This window comes from Fundulus heteroclitus, chromosome 8 (assembly GCF_011125445.2).
Source record: "Fundulus heteroclitus isolate FHET01 chromosome 8, MU-UCD_Fhet_4.1, whole genome shotgun sequence".
Classification (NCBI taxonomy): Eukaryota; Metazoa; Chordata; class Actinopteri; order Cyprinodontiformes; family Fundulidae; genus Fundulus; species Fundulus heteroclitus.
In genome coordinates this window covers 4,363,039-4,387,059 of record NC_046368.1, presented here as the reverse complement: position 1 = coordinate 4,387,059, position 24,021 = coordinate 4,363,039, and the positions used below count along the sequence as shown (strand labels likewise).

The window sequence follows — 24,021 nt, the reverse complement described above, 5'->3', positions numbered from 1 at the left end:
GCTAAAACTGGGTGTCCTGTTGCCAGGATGGGGCATAAACCATAGAAATGTAGCATAGATGAAGGTCATGCATAAATTCAAGCGTAGCTCAGGGAACAAGGGTCACCAGGCCACAAACGTGCAACTTTTTCTTTCTGTTGACTTGTTCTTCATCTGCAGAGCACATGTTGTTGTTCTTTTAAACGAATGCTTTCTGCTCACAGCCTGCTTCAACAAGCCTGGACAGACTCTGGATCTCTGCTGAAGGGCTAGATGACGTTCACGAGCAATGAGCTGCCTCTTCGGCTCAGGATGACAAATGTCACTCAGGTGGTTCCTTCTGTTTGTTCCTGTCAGCGATCTGACGTCGGCTTACTTGATGCTGCAGGAAAAATATTTTCCAAGAAAATTAAGTCAACTTTGAAGATTATCTGAAAGTTCTATGACACGACTCCACCGACGTCCTCACAGCAAGTCTGGAATAATACAAGAAGTTGATTCCTCGCTGCTTAAACATCGCCCTCAAGAAAATCTAATTTTAAATGATCAAACTTTAAAGAGTCTGTCCACCTTTTAATATCCTCAGTATCACAGAAATGCCCTGCAGATGGCAACAATGTTGTTTCCTCCCCTTCACATATTGACGCTTTTGTTGACGGTGTCACTTCCTGGTGTTTTGCATTAGACAATGTAGCTCCCTTGAAAAAGAAGGTGATTATTCACAGGAAGCTGGCTCTCTGGTTTAATTTAGAGCTGCATTCTTTGAAGCACAATGTTAAGAAATTGGAGAGAAAATGGCGCTCTACACACCAAGAGGAATCCTACCTAATCTGGAAAAACAGTCTATTGTTGTATAAAAAGACCCTTCGCAGAGTTAGAGCAGCATATTTTTTATCATTAATTGAGGAGAATAAAAATAATCCTAGATTTCTCTTCAGTACAGTTGCCAAACTTACCCAGAGCCACAGCTCTGTTGAGCCATCCATTCCGTTAGCTCTTAGCAGTAATGATTTTATGGGATTCTTCATAAATAAAATTGATGCCATTAAAAATAAAATAATTGGCATCTTCCCAAACATGATTACCTCGTCCTCAGTAAGTGAGGCAGCATTGGAGGAATCTTTAGAACCTGCGCAGTGTGAACTGTTTAGAAGCAGTAGAGCTTTCTGAGCTATCTAAAATTTTAGCTTAATCTAAACCTTCTACCTGTATGTTAGACCCAATCCCAACCAAGTTGTTTAAGGAGGTATTCCCTCTGATCAGTGGCACTATTTTAGACATGATTTATCTATCCTTGGTAAATGGATATGTACCACAGGTTTTTAAAGTAGCTGTTATTAAACCTTTACTTAAGAAACCTACTCTTGATCTAGACGAGTTAGTAAATTACAGACCTATATCTAATCTTTTCTTATCTAAAATTCTTGAGAAAGTAGTTGCTAATCAACTTTGTGAACATTTACAAAGTAATGACCTACTTGAGGAGTTTCAGTCAGGCTTCAGAGCTCATCATAGCACTGAAACAGCTCTGGTGAAGGTCACTAATGATATTCTCATGGCCTCAGATAATGGCCAAATAGCTCAATCTGTGTCCTGTTTGACCATGAGACATATCTCCAGAAGACACTTGGGTTGTCAACACGGGCAACTACTAATCTTAGTCCAGTTTGAAGGAGTTGGTTGAGGAGCAGGGAGCTTTCAGCCTGTGAAAGTCATTTCAACGTGTCCGGTAACAATGGTGTTCCATTAGTTTCTTCTAGTTTATTTTCCTCAGATGTTCCTTCAACATCTGAGGTATTCCCTTTCATCTGAGGGAACAGGTTGGATCTCATTTCAGACCTTAGCCCTCTGAAATTACTCCAAAGACTGTTCACATTCCCCCACCTGAGATCTTCACCATTTTTCTGGCTGTTCTTCAACCAAATCCTTTAATGCTGCAAGAAGAAGCTAATAGATTTTAGTTTTATCAGGTTAAAACTTTGTTCATCCTTTAACGCTGTTTGTTTGAAGCTGCAGCTGAATGCATGTTTGTCTGAGCCTGTCTGTATAATCTGGACTCTGTGAGGACTGGAGAAGTTTGAAAAATCATTATGGCTGCATGTTGTTCAATCATCCCAGAGAGGAAAAATGGTTCAAATGAATCATTAGGAACCCAAAATGATGAGAATTATGATGAACGATGAGTAGCTGTGGCCCCCTGACCTCGGCTGTTCGAGCACAGATGGATTTATGAGATTTTAAGGTCCTAATCTGTCTTGGTGCTGGTGATGTCTGCAGTACGGGTCACCAGAAGCTCATTTTAACTTGATGAGGAACAGACTGATGAGGTAAAAACAGAGAAACTCCACCTTTTCGCTCCTGGTGAAACGTGACCCAGTTCAGCCGCTGCAGAGTGGAACCCGGTGTCACTGATTAATACGGACCAGCTCCCTGCCCTCACTAACCTGGCAGGTTCATGTTGCTGCATTACCGGACCATGAAGACTCTAAAAAGGTTCTGCCCATTTTAAACTAACCAAGCTTAGAACATGAAGGTGGTGACCGATGAATGTTATGCATCACCGTTCACCTTCAGTTGTCCTGCTCGGACTGAACAGATTTTATCTGTTATGTGGAAGAATCAGCACACTCGCTTATCACCAAAGGTTCTGTGTAGAAGTAAATCCATTAATAACTGTAAAAACACAGCTTACAGCAGAAGCTGACAGAGGAACAGGAGCCTGAAGGACTGAAGAACATTCAGTGGTTATCTAGGAACCTCAACAGGCCATAATCGGACCTCTTCACTGTTTCTGTTGCATTATTGTTTTTTAGTAATTTTTAGATTCTAAGTATCACACCGAAGAGTGATAATGGATTCAATTCAGTTTCATTGTAGAACGCAAACTAACAACATGTCATCTCAAGACTCTTTCCAAAGTCAGACTCCATCAGATCCTCCAGGTTGGTGAGAAAGTTTCCTCTCTAAGGAAACCCAGCAGGTTGCATCAAGTCTCTCCAAGCAGCATTCACTCCTCCTGAAAGAGCGTAGAGCCACAGTGGACAGTCGTCTGCATTGTTGATGGCTTTGCAGCAATCCCTCATACTGAGCATGCATGAAGCGACAGTGGAGAGGAAAACTCCCCTTTAACAGGGAGGAGAACCTCCAGCAGAACCAGAACCAAGCTCAGTGTGAACGCTCATCTGCCTCCACCCACTGGGGCTTAGAGAAGACAGAGCAGAGACACAGAAAGCACAGAAGCTCACATTGACCCAGGAGTACTTTCTATGGTAGAGGAAAGTAAAGTACTAGCTTCATACATGGCATTATCTAGGAGAGAAGCAGTTTTCATGCCCCCACCAGGACGGTGTCACAGCTAAACTGGAGGCCAGGCCATACAGAGCTACTATGAAGAGAAAAAACAGAGAATTTAAAAGATAAAAAACAGCAAATAATCCAACATTAATCTGGCAGAAGGTTGTTGACCACTCTTTCCAAAATTGGTCAAATTAAAATTAATTGAAAAATATTTTATTAATCCCAAAGGGAATTAAATGCTGGTGTAACTCATAGGGGTTTCTTCACCAAATGGTTAGATGTGGATCTGGAGAAGCCTCTGACTGAAGACAGATCTGATTGATTGGTTTCCTGTAAAATTCACAATATTTAGGCATAATTCACACATTCCCAACAAGGCTGAGGTTGGTTCCTTTCCAGAACCTTAAGACAAGCCTGTTTTATCCATCCTGAAGCCAGTTTGTATGTTTCTTTAGGATCACTGTCCAGTTGATAAACCCAGCTGAGTCGTGGCTTCAACCATCTAGCTCAGCTCGATCTGCAGGTTCAGAGGCTCTTTGGACGTTCCACAACGTAGGCTAAAACTTATAAATAATGTTTTTAAATATAGATATAATAACGATAATTTCCACAACAAATTTACAGTAAAAGCACCAGTAATATTTTTAAATCCATTTTTCTTGTCATTAGGTTGGAGTATAGGTGCTTTTTTTAAAGTTTTGCACAAACATCAACATCCCAGAGAAGAAAACATTTGCATCCTCTTTTTGCTAAAGTTTGTTTTCTCTCTATTGTAAAAGCTAAAAACGGAAATAAAATGGTTGTTCTTTAAAACGTACAACAAATTTCCTGTAGTGGACATTTATAAATACTTATAAGTTGTCTTTTTCTCTAAAGGTCACGTAACTTTAGCATCTTTAAACGGTTTCCAATTGTAAAGGTACCAGAACCCTGGACTAGCTGCTGATCTAAGCTGATGAAAGTAGAGATAGTCTGTCTCCTTCCACAAATAGTCCCACACCATAATGCTGCTACCACCATGCTCTACAGCAGCGGTTCAGTGTTCTTTAGTTTGAAAACGTCAAATTGACTCCAACAGACATATCTAGTCTTTGCAGCCATATGACTCTGACTTCCAGAGGACGTTTGGATTTCCCACGACAGAGAGTGGCTGCTGATTTAAATTAACTCTGACAAACAGTTTAAATGTGATGTGCAGACATGTTGCAAAAAAATGCCTAAAGTAATTTTTGTTGTATTCAGCCCCTTCGTTTCAGCAATAATTTTTCATTGGTGTGATTTTGGTACACAGAAACAAACTAGAGTGTGATAAAACGATCTTATCGGCTGTATATGTGTGGCTTTTACAGTCACAATGTTCCTCACACGTTTTCCTTGAACTCAGAGATATGAATGGATTCAGAACTAATCTCACTGACCCTGAGAGTGGATCCTGTCCTCCTGTGTGCTTATGATACCATTCTTCTTCCTTTGGGACATTTTTCATTGTTGCTTCATTTCTGAACCAGCTGCGTAAACACCTGGCAGAGGCAGGAAATCCCTGCAAACAGCGCTCAGTTCTACTTCTGAGTGTTTTTGAACACGCTGGCTTGTATAACTGAAATATCACGATACCCATTGATGCATTGCTTTAGTTTCTTTCAGGAACTCATGATCTGTAGAGGATGAACTTCACCAACAGCACACGAGCATTTCAGGAAGTTTGTCATCTGTGGTCCAAACCTGCACTGATCACTTGATCCAGTGATGTTAAAAAATATCTGGTACTGGGAGGGTTTACTGGGGATTTTGGCCCATTTTTTAGATTCAAGATTTACAGTATTGGATTTACAGAATTTATTCAGTCATGACGTCAAACTTTTAATCTATGATAAAGCTGCCATTAAAAGTTGTACTGTTGGTGTGTTAAGATTGGCAATGAAATGGTTAGCACTGTTGTGAAATGTAGCTTATGTTAGCATGATAAAACTCATCAATAACTGGACATTAACACCGTCTGTCCAGCTTTAGCACATCATTAAATTGTGCTATATAACAGTAACCCTGCTAACAATTAGCCTGTTAGCATCATCATTAAAATATGTTAGCTAAACATCTTAGCAACATCGCTGTTAGCATGTTGATATTAAAATTGTTAGCATTGTTGTGAAACGTAGCTGTTTGTTAGCATGTTAAAACTCATTAATAACCAGATATTAACACCATCTTTCCAGCTTTAGCGCATCAATAAATTCTGCTAGCAGTTATGTTTTAAACCTGTTAGTACTATATCAGTGAGCTCAGCCTGCTAACAATTAATCTGTTAGCATCATCATTAAAATATGTTAGCTAAACATCTTAGCAATATCACTGTTAGCATGTTGATATTAAAACTGTTAGCATTGTTGTGAAACGTAGCTGTTTGTTAGCATGTTAAAACTCATTAATAACCAGATATTAACACCATCTTTCCAGCTTTAGCGCATCATTAAATTCTGCTAGCAGTTATGTTTTAAACCTGTTAGTACTATATCAGTGAGCTCAGCCTGCTAACAATGAATCTGTTAGCATCATCATTAAATTATGTTAGCTAAACATCTTAGCAACATCACTGTTAGCATGTTGATATTAAAATTGTTAGCATAGTTGTTTTTGACCTCAGTATATCTAATAGTATGTGAATAGTTGTGAATAAAATATTTTTAGCACATCACTAAGTTTAGCACAATCATAAAATGTGCCAGCAAGATGTTTTCATTCTAGAATTATCATTTCAGTGTGATTAATCAGTTAGCTTGTGAACCATGATAAATAAATATGTAATCGCACTCGTGTTTAACATATCATGATGTTAGTATCTTTATTAAAATTCATCTAATCACTTTATAACAGTGCTAACATTACTAAACTGGATAACACATATTTTAAACATCTTAATAATATCTCCGAGAGCATGCTAGCATTTTGAATAAATTATTAGAATTATTGTTATCATGAACACTGTGTTTGCATTATCTTAAAGCTTTTGTCACTTTATCCCTTGAGAAGAATCAATCAAATAAATGTATAGGCTATAAATAAATGCTAAATAAACTTGATCAATAATGTTTAGCATTATCATTAATTTCATTAGCAGTCTACTTTTTAAGATAATTGTATTCATGGAGTTTCAGCTAGATTAACAGCTAGTTTTACAGTCTGGACAGTTTCTTAGTTTTGAATATAGATGTGGAAATATATATGGACAATTTTTAGGTTAGTTTAGGAGATCTGAACAGAACATTAACAATTTTTCTTGTGCTTTAGGGTACCGCATTTAACATAAACATAACATAAACATGTGTTTATAACAAAATATACCAGGTACATTTACTACTGTGCATAAAATTATTTAATTGAAGAGTAGAAATATCTTTTATTGTTTCACAGTGGGACATTTCAGGTGTACTAGGAGCAAATTATAAGCATGCAGATTTCCACACAGGTAAAAAAAAATATTTAAAAACATATTTTAATTGCCAGACATTTATAAAAATTCAGCTATTTTAAAAATCCTAATAGGCTAATCCCTTTATTTCATTGACAAACTATTTTCAAACAATATAACAATGATTTCTTCAGTGGAATGTGAACAATTGACCCACAAAATGTACGTATACGGCGAGAAAATACCAACAAGGAGACTCAGGTTTATTGCTCATCCACATAACTGAACATCTCCGGTCTTACGTAAGTCACTGCAGTTGTGTGAGTAAAGGTTGTTTCACCTGGACGCTCCGCCTCCCTCCCTCTTTTATTGGCCGTCACACCCAGAACATCCAGGTGACACAACTTTTTCTGCTGCACAAGTGAAAGACACAACTGCTTAATCACAACTTTTTATTAGCCATCCGTATTTGCCCTCAGGATGTTTTAAGGTCAGCAAGTTGAACCTGATGTTACAGGATTTAAACCAGAGAGAAAGTGGAACCACAGAAGCAGATCATTTTCTGACAAATCTGTTAAAGTGCTTTATCTTCTGATGATATATTTACACATTGATCATTTTAGACCAGAAAAACTTGATGTATTCAAACCCGTTCTCGGACATTGTTGGGCCATGAGTTTGTCCCAACAGCTCAGTTATGAAAGCTTTAAATAAAGCATTACTCATGGCCATTTGAAAGCGTGTCCCTGTGCGTGAACTCATAGTGGGAGCTGCTGATGGGTGGGTGCTTCTAGCGTCTGATCACAGGAATGTGAGGCGTGGCTGCCAGTATTTCCCAACACAAAGCAACACTCGCTCCGACACCTATGGCAACCAGCGGCTGTTTGAGCAACAGTCAGTCCTCCTGTACCTCCACGCCGAGGATCTTTGGTTTATGTGCAGGTGTGTCACCTTCCTCCAGAGGGTTTAAACCTGTTCCCAATCACAGTTTGCTCTCTCGCCACGCTTTTATTCACATAGATCAATGCACCAGACTGAAATGGGTGACTGGGTCGGCAAAGTATTGGACTTGAACAATGAAGTCTACTGTTCAACCCCAATTTGCTCTTCAGAACCATGAGATTTCCATAAGTTTAACTGCTAGCCGCCGTTACCATGTCAACCACCTTTATAAACATTGTTGAGGCAGATTATGGAGTCAGGATGTTGCATAATGGGAGATGAAGGTGCTGACCCGACCGGAAGGTGTCAATAATGGGTCCAAAAGAGACGTTTGGTAATTTATAACTTTTCCTGTTGCTGAGACATTGAGTTTCAGAGACTAACTTTAATGTTTAGGGGTTTAGAGGTGGAGAGGATGGAGTGACCTGCTGTCCTGACCTCAACCCCATTGAACACCAGCAGAATCAGCTTCACTGGGCTGTTTGCGACACTGATGCTGTCCCACATCAGTGTCAGACCAAGCTGGTGACCCGCATGCGGAGGATGTGGCTGGATACGGTTGTGTTCTGTTCTGATGCACCGCTGAGGCCCTGTTTGTCAAATAAACACATTGTTCATTTCCTTAAACTTCAATTATCTACTTTTACACCAAACAGGAGTCAGCAGAAGAATAAGCTGTACGGTCTTGGCACGTAAGATTTGTTTTTTCATTAAAACCATGAAAGCGAAGCTCTTGATTTACTGATCCCTCTACGTTCTGACCCTCACCTATGGTCATGAGATCCTGACCAAAATAACGAGATCCCGGATACAAGCGGCTGAAATGAGCTTCTTCTGGAGGCGGCCCAGCTGAGGCTTAGAGATAGTGGAGGAGCTCTGTTATCCAGGGGTAGAGCCGCTGCTTCTCTGCATCGAAGGAGTCAGTTGAGGTGGTTTGGGCATCTGATCAGGACGCCTCTGTTTGGGGAGAAGACCTAGAACTCGCTGGAGGGACTATATATCCCGTCTGGCCCGGGAACGCCTTGGGGACCCCCAGAACAACCTGGAGGATGTCACTGGTGGGGGAGGGGGGGGTCCTTCCTGGACCGGTTGCTCTGTGACCCAATCACAGAAAAGCAGATGTCAGCCATGAATTTCCCTGACAGATGTGGCGCCATTTGAATGGAAATAAACAGACTACAAAGACAAAAGCTTGGTTACCAAAAAATAATTTTTACAACAAACAAATAATTGGCCAAACACAAATTTCCTTACACACAAGAAAAACACACTTAGGATGGAAAAACTGTTTGGATGAGGGTATATATTTAAAAAATATATATTGCTTTAAAAAAAGCGTGTTTGGTTGAGGAAAACCCATCAGGGAAACTGGTCCCCGACTTAGTTCAATATTTTGTATTTTACGCAAAAAATTAAACTCCACATGTTTTCGCTTGTTTTGAATCTTTTAGGTCTAATTTTCTGTGAAAAAGTACGGCTGGTTGTTTTTGCTTTTGTGTTGGAAAAGAACGCAGAAATCTTTTTGGAGCGGAGAGCGTTCCAGAAATATTTCGACATGTTTCTCATTTCCATAAAAGGTTTTCACTCAGCGCGACAGAAATGAAAGGGACATGTCATGCCTCTGAAAAACTTTCTCCTCGGAATCCAAACCATGCAGCTCTGAGAACACCGCTCCCCTCCCTGGCTCCTCCCTCCGGGGCCGCATGTGTGCGTCAGGGCCTTTACGCGCAGCTCTGGCGCGTAAAGGTGAGGCGGCCCCGCCCACGACGCGGCCCCTCCTGTCAGCCCCAGACCGCAGCCTGTCATTCCGCAGCAGAGCAGCGCAGAAGCCGAGCAGCAAGCAGGTAAGAGGCTGATGTTTCACCTGGGGGGGGGCTGGCTGGGTTCTCACCGCCGGGGTCAGAGATCCTGAGCTGCCTTCACTCCCTGCGGGGAGGTCAGGGCGCGTCGCTTGGCGCAGGGAGGGAAGGAAGGAAGGAAAGTGGCTTTGGTGTTGGTTAAAGGGACAGCAGCTAGCCAGCCAGGCAGCACACCTGTTGATCTGCGACAGGTGGAACTAAACTTTAAATCTCCGCAGTTGTTTGGTAAATTTGATTGAATTATGTAGCCAACCCAAACATAATGGCTGACCTTTGTTTTTAGTCCTATCAGCCCATCTTTATATTCCAGCGTAAACACATTTGGCTACTGACAGTGGACACCATCCTCTGATAATCAACCAATCAACCTGAAGATTAAACGCCAATAAAACCTGATGAAGCTGGCGACACATTAACATCTAGATTCCTCCCCGGACAGGTAACAGCTGATGCAGCCTGTTGGAGCCATAAATACAAGTTTCCCCCCCTCTGCTTGTGCCACAGAGGCTGGGATGAACTTTGGCACATTGGATGATGCTATCAGGAGGAATTTGTGAAACATGCTGGCTTTATTTGTGTGTGTTGTTGTATGAGGAATGACTGGCATCTGATCAGCGTGTGCAAACCAAAGACTTCATCAAGCACCTTTATGTCCAGTAAAGCAAGCAGTTGTGTTCGCTTCCAGCCCAACTTTGGTAGCAGAGATGTTTTCAGGTCTTTAAAATGATGCCAGGGAGATCATGTTTGAGATCAGGGTTTTAAATAACTAGAAACACCCGGTGTAGATGCTGTGGTTTCAGCAGTGGACGACCCTCCAGTGTGTCTGAATTGATCCTGCAGGGCAGAGTTGGGTCAACATTCCTCCACAGGGACTGATGAAAAATCCAGTTATCACCAACGCCTCACTGCAGCTGTTTGTGCAATGGGTGGAACAACCAGTTTTAATGTTTAACGGGTAATTACTTTTACAAATATAGGACCAAGTTGTTTTGGAATGCGGCTTTTCCCTTCAGTAAATTTGAAATTTTTGTATTTTGTGGTAAATTATTAGTTTGTTGGATCTGAAAATTTGAAATGAGACAGAAAAAGACAAAATAACTAATCTGTAAGAAGGTTAAATACTTTATACAATGCCTGCATTCTCATTGCAGTCATGTAAAATCTTGAGGAGATTCTTGCTTTCCTTTCATTTAAACCTATAATATGTTTGTAAGCCATGAAATTCCTTGTTTGTGCACAAAATGTGGTCCAATGAAGCCGGTTCTGCTTACAGGGGACCTGTGAGCGCATCTTGAGGGTTTATTTCACTAGTGGGCCGCTGTAGTCAACAGAGAGTAGTTTTTAGGAGGTGCATAGTCTCTCAGTTTGCTGTTTTAAGGTCTCGTCATTGTCTCCACACGCCGCTTACCGTCCCGTCTGACTCAGTCTGTACAAGACCCAACCTGTGGCGGACCCGGACGGTGGAACCTTTCCTTCCCGCCTCGCTGTTCTCTGAGCCGTCCATCTGAGGGCGAGTCCCACTGAACTCTGGACTCTGATAAGGAGAACAGCACTGATGCTATCTGTATTTCAGCTGGAAGGTAAAGGTGAACCCTCGGCTCGCTCCACACGGCCGCACGCTGCCATCCATTAGTCGCTGCAGAACAATGAGCAGATCGTTGTCTAGACGGGGTTTTATCGCTGGCAGGGTGACAGCCTGCATGTAACTGCAAGACTTGCAAGCTGGGAAATGATGTTTTGTTGTATTAATTTGCTTCTTTTCCCCGTTGTGATATCCAGCTTTATGGCAAGCAGACTGGTTCTCTGGCTGCCATTATTCATTTGCTTTTAATGCTTTGCTGTGTTGCTAGTTGGCAGCACAGATAAAGATCTAAAAATCACAACTTGGCTGACAGATGGCGTCACTATTTATGCTGTCTGCAGAATCTTTAAAGATGCCAAACTTTGTGCTAATATACTGTTAGCTGTATTTAATTTGGGATCATTAATTGTTTCCAGTCAGGGCAGGATGTAGTCAGATGATGTGAAATTTGTATTTCTTGTCAATAATTAGTAGTTTGATTTAAATGATGACAAAAATTGTTCTCTAATTGCTCTGTTTTTTGTAATATGTCATACGGATGGGCGAGGCGGAGTTAAAAGTTGATGTCCTTGTTTCTCTGTATTGTAAACACGATAAAAGTGATAACAGGAAGTACTTAAAATGTATTGCAGGGTTTTTTTTGGCAATACATTGAATGGCTTGGACTTCACATCTCTGCAGTCAGAGCTATGCAAACACAGATAATGCCCTTAATAGGCAAAACACAACAAAGAACAACTTATTTATTGAATAACCTGCAGGACACCAGTTACATTAGATGGTGTGATTTCATCGTATAAGTGCACATCTTATTTACATCTAATCATAATTTTGTGTATATTGCTATTTATTGGCTCTCTGGTGGAACCAACAGTGGAAAAAACATTAAAAGCTGAAATATCAACAATGTTTGCCATTTTTGGGGTTTACAAACATAATTATGTAGAATTAACTCTGACAGGATAAATAAAAATTCTGATTATGATTAAAAAAATTAATATAGCACGATGATTGCTCATCCCGATGTGTAGAAATAGTTTGCCCCAATTAGTCTAGAACACATTAAAATTACAATTTTCTAATTTAATAAAAAATAAACCTTATGTCTAAAGGCATGACTTTTTTTGGGGGAAACTTAAGCTTTTGAACTGCAGCTACATGTTAACTATATAGTATTTTTTTTACTAATAACTCACTAAACTTTTCCTTGAAATTATATTTTTGACCACTTGACCCTTTATAGCTCCCAAAGCTAGCTACATTAGCTTGCTATTTTATTCTATTTCTTAATGATATTTGACCAATTTTTGTTTCTATTCTGGTGCTTAAAGGATATTTTTATGTTAGTTTGTCAACGCAAGTCTTTAATAGACTTTCACTTTTAGATATCTGGTTTACTAGTAACACAAGATACTACCGTTAATCATAGACTGGGGTCATTGTTCTGAAGGTGGTAAATTTAGCTCCTGTTTATTTATAGTTTTTATGTTGTAAATATATTCAGTTTTCTGTCTTTTTCCTGGAAGCTCTAGATAAAATGTGTGCATTGTTAATAAGGAAAGGTATGGCTAAGATGACTCTTAGCTTAAGTTGCTACATTTGCTGGCCTAACCCCTGCTAATGGGGAAAAAAAGGGCTTTTAATTAATACTACTAAATGCTATAAAGATAGATTAAATCTTAGATGCTGAAGATGTTTTGTGTTGCAACTGTTTTATGGTTTGTCTAATTTGTTTTGTAACATGAAGTAGTGTCTATAGTGCTATAGCTGTAGCTACTAATCAGACCTCTCAACTTTTATCAAAAGTTAGGAGTGAGATTATGCTAATTTGGGGGCGGGGCTTGTTTGGGGGCGGGGCTAACCGGACCCTGGAAGAGCCGGTGGAGTCAACTCCATCTCATTTTTATCCCACCAGACAATGAAGTAGACATGTATTACTTGTGTTAAAAAGAGAAAGAGACATATTAATACTTTATTGTTCAGTTAATGGATTAAAACATAAATAATACACAATTGTTCAAATAATACTGAATAAAATTAAGTAGATTTTAATTATTGACCGAATTATTATACTGTTACACATTCATCTATGGGTTGTTTATCATTGTAAATCTATAACCTGATTGGTGATTCAGGCTGAGTTTCATCAAGCCTTTATGATCCCCTCAGCAGCAACACTGAAGCACACAGAGGTTCCCGCTGCATCTTTACGCACGATCCAGCTGCTGATGTCTCCCTCCTTTCAGCTCAATGCACTTCTAGACTGTTACAGTTTATAACCATTATCACCTTTCACAGCGACAGGTTTCTCATCTCAGTCGCCGCGCTGACCAGACAAATCTCTATTGCTCTCGTCAGTGCGCTCTGGGCGCCCAGAAAGCTCCTGCTCTGAGGGAAAGGAGGGGGGAGAGGAGCAAACGCGGAGGCACAGAAATACGGTGCATGTAGTTAAAAAATGCAGAATTAATAAAAACGAAACTTATAAACTGACCAAGTGGCGTTTTAAACTGCATCTGGTTAGCAGAACTGTTTTTATGATCAGCGTGCAGCCATGACTGGTTCTGAATGGACCGGTCATCTTGCAGCAGCTCCACCCCCCCCCCCTCCCCTCCTGTGTACGCGGTACAGGACCTTACCGGCTCACTTTCACCACTGTTAAGACTAAAATTATTCATAACTCTGATCACTCTTCCTGCTGCTCTGTTAACATGAACTGCAGCAGGAATTATTGATGGCCACAAGTTGTGAAAGAAGCCGAAACAGCTCAGCAGAAGGCGGAGTTTTGTCGTCAGCAGCCCAGAGGGGCTTTGTGATTTTTATGCGTGAGAAATTCCATGTTTGCGTGTGAAATGTCATGTGTTGCGTGTGAGCGTGTGAAGTCAGTGAAATGCGTGTGTCACACGGTCAATGCGTGAGAGTTGAGAGCTATGCTACTAATGCTAAAATGTGGTTAGCATGCCGTTGCTTGTAGACGGGTTAGTCATGAATTGCTTTTAAACAGAAAATTTCTATTGCAAAACATTAGATTTGATAAATTCTGGAAATCCTGTCTTTAATGTCATCTTATGTTAGAAAAAGCGCCGTGCTAAGCGGCGGCGGCCCGGTCCTGCGCAGCGTTAGCGGCTACGTCCTCCGTTAGCCTGCATGCGTCTGCCTCAAACCTCCAGCACACACCCGCAGTGTTTTCTGCCTGTATGCGTTTAATGAGCCGGCATTCTTTCCCTCCTCTTCAGCCCGGGAAGTTAACCAACCAGACCAACTGGAAAACACAACTTGTCTCTGTCTGTTTTTACCAGCACACACCCACCAACGCGCTGCCTTTTTTTTTTTTTTTTTTTTTTAGTGCGTTTCTCTTAATGTTTTAACCTACAGAAGTTTCAAATACGCCCATATTTCCTGTCCCACTGACCTCTAATTGAATATATTAATTAAATATATTCTAATGCAGGACAGAGGTCTACCTGTGAGGTTTCTTTTTCCCAAGAATTGTTTTGACTAAATAAATACAGTTAGCTGGTACTTCCAGTCTTTGTTGCTTCTGCTCGGGTTACAGCTTGTTTAGTGGACTAAACGGTTGTTGCCAACAAGTTCAGCTAATCTATTGTACAAAGATGCATACCTGTGAGGAGACCTTTAGTTTTGGTTGCTCTTTCCAGGTGTTGCGGTTGTGTCATGCGTAATGTCCAGCAGACGTGAACAGACCCATTATGATGTCTTTGTTTGGACTGGCTTTATTTGTTTTGCTGTGCTTTACAAACCCACTGGGCTGTTTCCACTTTTAGTCGGGCCTGGTTTTGGACTTGTTTTGGACTGCAGGCACAAAAGCAAAGACGTTATTGTCATGTTTAAGGTTTTTATTTTGTAAAACTAAACGCGGGACTGCTGGGAAATAGAATGCAAGTGTTCTTGTTTGAGTCATCCTGGAGATTTCTACTTTGTCACGGTTTTCTGTCACGGTCCTGGGTGCGTGGGTTGTTTTCTTATAAATCATTAGTCCTTTTACTTTCTTTTAGCCCTTGTGTTTTTGCAACCAAGAAACTTTTTATTAGGCATATATGCACTTTTCTTTTTAAATATCAATCCCCAGTTTTGCTTTTTACCAGTTTTACGGCACAAATCAGTAACCTTACCTGACTCAAGGTTCAGCTAAATATAATTTCTGATCATATCATAACTCTACAAAAACAGGTAGCTTATGAATAATAATTATTACCAATAAAATAATTACCAACTCTATAAATGTATTTGATTAATGCTTAAATGAACAAATAGCACAATTTTGTCTATTATTGCCTTTTAGAAGAAAAATAAACTTAACGTATTTTCTTAAATTCTGAAGGGCCACATGTGGCTCCAGAGGTGCAGGCTGTAGATCCCTGTTATAGGAGGTAAAACTTCCAGTTTACAGCCCTTATTTTAGTGAATTTTAGTAGTCCCTGGTCTGATCAGAGCATTTTTTATGCTGCTGATATTTTATGATGGTATATAGATTATGGGACATCTGCAAATTACGTTAATCTCATTTTTTACCAGGATGATGTCACTGTTTTAACAACTAGCGGCCCGTCCTGCTGATGCCCGCCTCAGTGATTCTGTTACTGCTCACATTCTCAGAAACCTCCATTGCATTAGCGCTTAGCTATGTCATAAAAGTAAGAAGATGACCTCATAGTGTTTCATACCTGGTGCTGCAACCTCTAACTGCAGCTCTAACATCGTTATGTTAATGAGGAGACAGAGAGCCGGCATCAGAACCCAACCTGGCCTTAAATTAGAGATGAGCAAAGAGCGGTCCGGGGAAAATCTGCAGCCGCTGGACAGATTTAGTGCAGCTCCTGACCACAATTCAAGGAGCAGCCTAACAGTCCGCCTGTAGATATTAAAACTGTTTCACCACAGTAAACACGTGGTGACGATAAAGAGTCTTCATTCTAAAACGTAGCAAACGCTTTCAGGGAAATGGTGACTTAATCCTGTTGTTTTGGTTGAGAATAGGTAATTATGAGATGAATTCTTATTTATTAAATATATAATGGGGAATAGATTCTTTTTTCTTTTTTTTTGCTTTCTAGGCCAACAATATAAAATCAATCACACATTTCCGCCTCCCAAAACACTGCATGTCTTTCTTTTAATAACGCAAACCTATTAAAGCCTTTTTATGTTTAGATCTGACTGATTAAAGATCTTTATTGCACAGAGACAACTATATTGTTCCATTAGAATATTCCATGCTTAGTTTATTAAAACAAGAAAAATATTACAAACATTTTATCATTAGAAAAATGTATGACACTTTACACTTCATTATTTTTAGCTAATTTGGCAAAACATTGGCTAAAATTAATCAAACACAACGTCCAAAGCTGCATTTATCCTCATCGTTTCTACTGGAACTATGAGTGCAAAATATCTCAGTACTGATAATCAGATGCACTAATTATCTGATCAGCACCTGACTGTGCATCTCTGTTAAAGCAGGATTCACTGCTTATAACACAGAAACAAGAGCAATGAAAATCCAGGAACAGTTCTAAGGTCAAAAGGTCTTCAAACTATTTGAAATCCATCGTTTTATTAAAAAAAAAAAAGTTCCACCAATGGAAAACTTTTCAGATGGCTGCCAATCTTCCCAGAAGCTGATTTGTCCCAAGAACAGAGCGTTAAATGCTCAGAGAACTCGGACAAAAACGACAAACAGGTGGTCCATCTCGGTCTTCCTCAGATGTTTGGAGATGTTTGTAGATGTTTGGAGATGATGCACAGCACCGTGTTTGGAGACGAACAGGTGCAGCGACTGGGCCTAGAACACCTGAACTGTGAGGCACAGTGGTGGTGGTGTGATGATTTGGGCTCGTTTTGCAGCCATAGAACCTGGAAGTGTTCTGGAGTCAAATGCGAGTCCATCTGTGTGACGCCTGAAGCTCGGCCCAAACTGGTTCATCTACAGGAGAACGATCCCAAACACAGCAGCAAACCCTTCGGGCCTTGAAATGCTGCGGTGGCGCCTTCATTGGGCTCCGCAGCAGCAAATGTCTGCAGATCTGGATAAGCTGAAGCTACGCTGGAACGAGGAAAGGACCAAAGCTCCTTCACAGCGATATAAAGAGGTTCTACAAGCTGCTGGATCAGAGGGGCATCATCTAATCTATTGCATGATGTGTTTTATTTAAGGGAGAGATTAGCTCCTGATGGGTGAGATTCGGTTTCCAGTCTGATTCCGACGAGGAAAACAAAAGAAGCCAGGTGTTGTCAAAGTGCTGAGAGGAGCCGCGGCGGTGTGTTAAGTCCTTCAGGAGGGTGGAGTCGCTCTGTCAGCTGTCGGCATGTTTTTTAAAGGTGGAAAGCATGTCTGTGTTTGCTGCCGTTCTTCATCAGGCTTCACTTCTCTTCCCTCCATGTTTGCAGACTGAATGTGCTGCTGTGCTGGAGACAAATATTGCATACCTTCACCTTAATCCCATCAGATCAACTGTTTGAGCAGCTCTGCAGCGCATTCCCAGCTAGTTGTAGTTTTCACTTGTCCTAACTTGAAGCTTAAATTCTAATTTTAGGGACTTCTTACCTCCCTTTTTTCTATTACCACAGTTAAAGTTTTCGTTTATTTAAACTGGTAATTAAATTCTGTCTGTTAAACTTTTACAAATCCTTCTCATTTGGGATGTTTATGCATGATCTTTATCGCCTGGGCCGAGGTATTCACTCCCTTCTTCCACCCTGGCGGAGGATTTTAGGCAGGAATGCCTCATTAGTAAAAGTATTTAGCGTTTTCTCCCTCTGGGGTTAGAGTTAGCTGTCCTTTGTCTTTATCTTTTTTCTCATGATCTGTTTGGTATGAGGAACACCTCAACGATGGCATCTGATGGCTTCTTTTCTTAACTTATTGGAATGCAGGTAACACAAAAACAGGACCAGCGTTGTTTATCAGTCTTGGTGATGATACTGGAGTTTACTGTTAACGATGATGTGCTGAGTTATCGCTGACGATCCCAGAGTGATCAATTAACCCGAAGACGTTTCTCATCACTGTAATTGATCTGGGGATTCGTGAATCTGTGTCTCCTGTTACCATCTTTGGACAGAACATCTAAAATATGCCTAAGTTGGTTTTAGTCACTCAGGATAAAGTTGGCTAAAGTCAGATGCTTTTCAAGGTCTAGTTGAAAATGTTGAATCAGGCAACAGTTGCTTTTTATGCTAATAGTTATTAGCTAAGTGTGCTAACGTACGTTCTATTAATATGCTAACGGTACATATTAACATAAAAACACCTCAATCTTCAAGATCGAATACACATTTTGGCAAACTTTGGTCTAGTTTGTGTATGAAATGTTTCCATTGAATTGACCAACGAGTTTGAAATTAGCCGCCGATGGCTAAATGTGTAATTGGTTATCGACTAAATACGCTAACGGCATATTTAAAGAAATCTAGACTATCCATACGAAGGATAAACGTGGAGAAAATGTGTTCTGAGAGTCAAAGTCCAGTTAAAAAATTTTTTATTGGTGGATGAATCAGGCAAAAATGGTTTAATATTCTCATGTATAAAGTCACTATAGGCTAAGCGTAAAATGTGAGACATGTAAAGTATTTGTAAATATTGATGATAAAAGGGGGCTTAATTTTATTTTAAAGAGGTTTTTTTTCAGATTTGCAGGTTAGATGACGATGCGTGTAATGTGTTTGTATTCGGCAGTAGCTTGAGAATTGGGAGCTAACTGATAAATATGTATAGATGATCATAGGTGAAGGCTAAGAATACATATTAATCACTGACTTTTCTGTTATACAGGGCAAAAATTAGCAACATTTTGTCTGTAAATTAGGAAGTTTAGATTTGAAAATGTGGATAAAATGCTTATTTAGGCTTTAGAATTTCAGTTTTATGTCTAAATAATCTAACTTTGAAAACATTAAATTGTCTATCAGGCATAAAACTGAACTATTTGGTCTAAAAAGTCAGATTTTAGATGTCTAGGTTTAAATAAATAAAAAAAGGCAATAGCACCATAATTGGGCACTAATGGCTTCAAATGCTAATTGTTTATATCTAAATCTGCTAACAAAATATTTAAAGACAACTCAATTTCAATCGATTTCACCAGTAGAATTTGGCAAAACTTGGTCTGTCAGTGGAATTTATGGATGTCTAGGTTAAGATGAAAATGTGGAATAAACTTTTGTATTTAGCTCATAGCATCTTAATTTGTGCTGCTATTAGTTCTAAGATTAATTGCTAATGGCTAAATATTGAATGTGCCATTGCTAGTAATGAAACATATAATATTAAGGGGTATTAGCTTATTGTCAAAATGGACAAATATGCCGATGCGTAATGGCTAATAGGGATTATTCAACTTTTATTATAGATCAGATGTTTACTAAGCTTTGCTTAGATTTCTGCAACTCAGACTAAAAGATCTTTAGTCATGTATTTCTAGGGGTCTGGGATTTTTGCTAAATGTGTTGCAAATTTGGTTAAATGGGTGCTACGACTAGACTCTCTAGTTAATTATGTCTAATGCTCTTCTTTATTTACGTTTCTATTGTTACTGGTAGGTAGGCAGAATATGAGATCAAGACGTGTGAATCACAGGAGAGTTGTAAGGACAATGGCAGGTTTGACAGAAGACATTTCAGGAATGAAGCCGTGCTTCTTAAATCCAGACAGACTCTTTCAAACCTGTTTTCAGTGGTAATGATGTATGTTTTGTCATTAAACTCCTGGATCTTTGTGTGGACCCTCAGAACGCTCCCAGGAAGCCGCCACACCAGCAGTGGACTCGCCGTGGCCTTCTCTGATATCACCTGTTGGTTTTCAGCATAATTAGATTTTTTTATATATATAGAGATGGAGATATCCTCTTGCTTTTCACAGTCAGGACATCATGATCAAAATATTTTGTCACTGAGTCATTTGGGTCTGAGCATCGGCCGCCAATGACTCTCTATGTGACGTCATGAAACTTTGGTGACTCTGGTAAAAACAAAAAGTCCATCACGGCACAAACGAACCAGAACGTTTAACGGACTTTTCACTCTTTGCGATTTTTTTTTTTCCAGCCTTTGGAAGTTCACATGTTTTGATGTTTGTGCTCTTTAATGAGCTTTTATACCCAATGTGATGCCCTCAAACTCAGGGGAAATTTAAATAACTCAAAATGACCCACCAGCTGAATCAACATCAGCAAGACTTGGATTAATATTGTTTGTTTTAAATTAGTTTTATTTTGTTTAAACTTTTGTCATTATTATGTCATACTCATGTATATTTTTCTTCTCCTAATGCATTTTTATATTTTGCAGTTATGTGCTGCACTTAGCTTTAGCCCAGATTGGACCCAGGTTCATATTTTGACTCATATTTGACTCTAGATGTAGAAAAAAAGCCCAAATCGTCTCTCCTCCACCGCTCTGCCTCCCAGTTAGCATGAGGGGTCTGTTCTGACTAGCATGGTGCTGTGCATCGTGACCCAGGAGGTCTGCTTCAGGAACATTTTTGGGTCGTTTTTCTGAGCCGCAGATTTGACCTGGAGGTGATTTTCTGCGCCGCCTCCTCCTGGGAAAGATTCGCAGCATCTTGTGAACATTTTCCCCTCAGCGGTGCAGCTGGTGGCACTGCTGCCTTGCAGCAAGAAGGTCCTGCGTTGAAATCCCTGCCTTTTCTGTGTGGAGGTTGCTCTCTTTGTGCATGTGTGGGTTCTCTCCGGGTACTCCGGCTTCCTCCCACAGTCCAAACACACGACTGTTAGGTTAATTGGTCTCTCTAAATTAGATGTGAGTGTGTCTATGGTTGTTAGCCCTCTGATGGACTAATGACCCTTCCAGCCAGAGTTAGTGCTGCTGCTTGCCCAATGACATGCAGTGACCCTGCACAGATAATTCAATTAAATTTAATTTAATTTATATAGTGCCAATTCATGAAACATGTCATCTATTAGCGCGTATAGACGATGTTTCTCAGTCGAATGTTGGACGTCACACAGTTTGGAAATGGTTTCCTGACCCTTCCCAGATTATTGGCTGGCAGCTTCACTCGGGTTGCTTCACTGTTTGTTTGCCACCCTGATGTTAATTCACAACTGTAGACTTTTAAGAAGTCACACTGATTATCGACCCATTGATTGATGCATTTGATTAGCAGCACCTGACTGCTACCTTCACCCTGTTTTTTTTTCTGTGCTTATGGAAATCAGGAAGCAGCAGAGCAGATGTTTAATGTGCCGACGGACAGGAGAGGCTCTTATTTTATCTATAAAATCTTCCGTTTTAGCCGCTCATTTTTATGCCACTTCCAGCCTTTCCAAACCTCTGCTCGGCGTAATTTTCCGTCCTAATGGTTTAGGTTTTAAGGTTTTCAATCTGCTCATTTTCAGCTTGTTTTCATTTCTGCTGCTAATGGACTTCTCAGAGTGTAATTATTCATCTGCACTGTTTAGAAGCAGCTTCTCCTGGAATCTCTTAGTTTATTATTTTGCATTTTTCAGCTCCTGGTGTTTTTTTTTCTCTCTTTCTGTTTTTTTGTTTTTCTGTTTTTTTTTTTTTCTTTCAGGATTTAATGAGTGTTGTTTTGCATTATGCATTACCTCCCGGCTTCAGTTCGACATCTGGGAAAGTTGGCTTGACTCCAAGACGGTGGCCACCAAGTGCTCATTACTCGTTAGGCCTTGACGAAGGGCCCAGTGGGCGCTGGCTGGGTGGGAGTCACGGTGCTCAGAGAGTTAATGTTGAAGCAGAACATCTCGCTGTTCTAGTTTAGAAACAGAAGGCAGAGGAAACAAAGTGAAGGTGTCTGGAAAGAGAAATCTGCTCGTCTTTCTGCTCAGCTGCCTTTCTGCAAACACCAAATTCTGGTTGTTAAGCCTGAAGAGCTTTCTCAGTTATTATGGGGGCCAAACCTTTTATTCTTTGTCAAATTGTCGTGTTTTAAACGTTAAATTTTTTAGATTTAGAAAGTATAGTGTGAGATTGACCATTTTTCAACTTTTGAATAAAGGTTTTATTGTGAGATTAATTGCTGTAGGTTGGAAATCCAGATATAAACCCTGCAAACAAGCATAAAACCAGAATCTGTCATATCTGAATGATTAAATTTGAGTAAAAGTCTTTAACATAATGTCTGGTTTCCCCGGCCAGGCTGCGTTTGGCCTTCAGGTCCAAAGACGACGTGTTGGACTGGGTCGGTTTTAGGTGGATGCTTAGTCTGGTCCCCTGCTGGTGTTTTATGTTTTACACTGAGATTGTTCTGTCAAAAGAAGCCGAAGCAAACTGATTTCTATGAAATAATCAGTTAATCCACCGTCTCTGACATCAGCCTGAAGCATCTCAATGAGATCCAGATCCGGGCTTTGACTAGGACTCTGCACTTCTTAGCTCTCAGCCAGTCCTTGATGGATCTACTAGGATGTTTTTGGTCATTGTTGAGTTTCGGGGTTTAATTCTGCTGCAGCTTTTTTTTTTTTTTTTTTAGAACTTAGATTTTATTGATTTTAAAACGGAGCAATTACACAGCATACAAAGACAATTAACAGTTTTTACAGTGTGAGATTTTACTATAGATTAACCATCCCAGCATGACATTTTACACTTTCAGCATCATATTTGCGGTCTCAGCTTCACCGTACAAACCTAGCACAAGAATTCACCTCGGATGGCAGGTCTGTCACATTATCCATAAAAAAAATAAAATAAATAAACATTAAGTTGTAAGACTTACTTTAGTAAATCTTCCACAGGACCCCAGCGTTGGCTGAAAGTGTCTTTTTAAAGTCTTAACAAGTATGTTATCTTTTCCATTTGGTATAATTCCCTCACAATTTGGACCCATGAGTTGTAGGAAGGTGATTCTGGTTGCTTCCAATTAATTGTGATACATTTTAGGGCCGCTGTGAGAAGAACATTTAAGAGATATGATTTGGCTTGTCCTTGCAGTCCAACCGGAAGAAAACAGAGTATTGCAACCGTTGCATCCCTGGGGATAACCTCCTGAAAGATCTGGTCTATAGCCTTGTTCACTTCATCCCAAAAGTTTTGCAATTTGGGGCATTCTGCTTCAGCTTTAAGAGAGAAACTTTGTTTTATTCCTCTGGTCTCAGCCCTGCCTTATGTTTTGCGCTCTACTTTCTCTGTGGTTTGCTTTGTGCACGTCTGGTTGGTCTTCAGGGCACCTTATGCATTTAGCGTCTTCACCTGTTGTTTCAGATATTCACTAAGGTTAGAGAAAATGGGATCAAATATTACGTCATCCTACAGAGGCTGTGGTGTAAATGGGAAATTACGCTTTATTAAGTCCAGCGGTTTACATTAGTCAGTGATCTTCTCTAAAGCATTACTGCCATGAAGTCTACAATCTTTAGTTTATGCATTTTAGTAATTTGTGCATCATTTAGACTAATCCGTCTGAAATAGATTTACTCAAAAGTTTAATCCGAGCCAATAATAGTAATTTTGTGGGACAGCTGTCCTGTCTGGTTGTCAACATGTAAACCTGCTTTGCCTTTAAGCACCTCCACCTGTCTCATGTCCCTTTTCTGTCTGTGAAATGACTGCTGAGACATTTTTTAACCATTGCTCTGAGACGAATCTCCGGCAGTAGCTCGTCATCAGCATGTTTCACACCCAGTCTACACACCTTTGTCTTTGTGTGTGAGGTTGGGTGGTGTTGGCGAGAAACAGCAATGTGCCTAACCCTAAAATACCTGTGGCAGTGCTCATCATGAGGAAACCCTATTAATCAGTCCGTAGCTGGTTGTCGATAAGACAGGAAGGCATGTCTGCAGTGATAAACACAGAATCTAAATGATTTTTCAGTTTTACTGCTCCAGGTTTGTGTGTGAATACCTTTTTGAAGAGACATGGAGAGTGTTTTGTCCTGTTTGACAGGTGTGATGACAGAGCCATTACACAGATGACGGTGTAGCTGTTAAACACCATAAAACTGCTGCAGCTGACTC

At 40.1% G+C, this 24,021-nt stretch overlaps 1 protein-coding gene across 1 annotated transcript in view; it reads left to right on the top strand.

Moving 5' to 3' along the window:
* The first annotated feature begins 9,327 nt into the window (after positions 1 to 9,327).
* The window catches only part of LOC105938969 (cingulin-like protein 1), a 70,354-nt gene continuing 55,660 nt past the window's right edge, over positions 9,328 to 24,021 (top strand). Inside the window, exon 1 of the mRNA XM_036140697.1 lies at positions 9,328 to 9,468. Within this exon, the coding sequence (XP_035996590.1) occupies positions 9,328 to 9,468 (141 nt within the window). The remainder of the gene's footprint in view (positions 9,469 to 24,021) is intronic.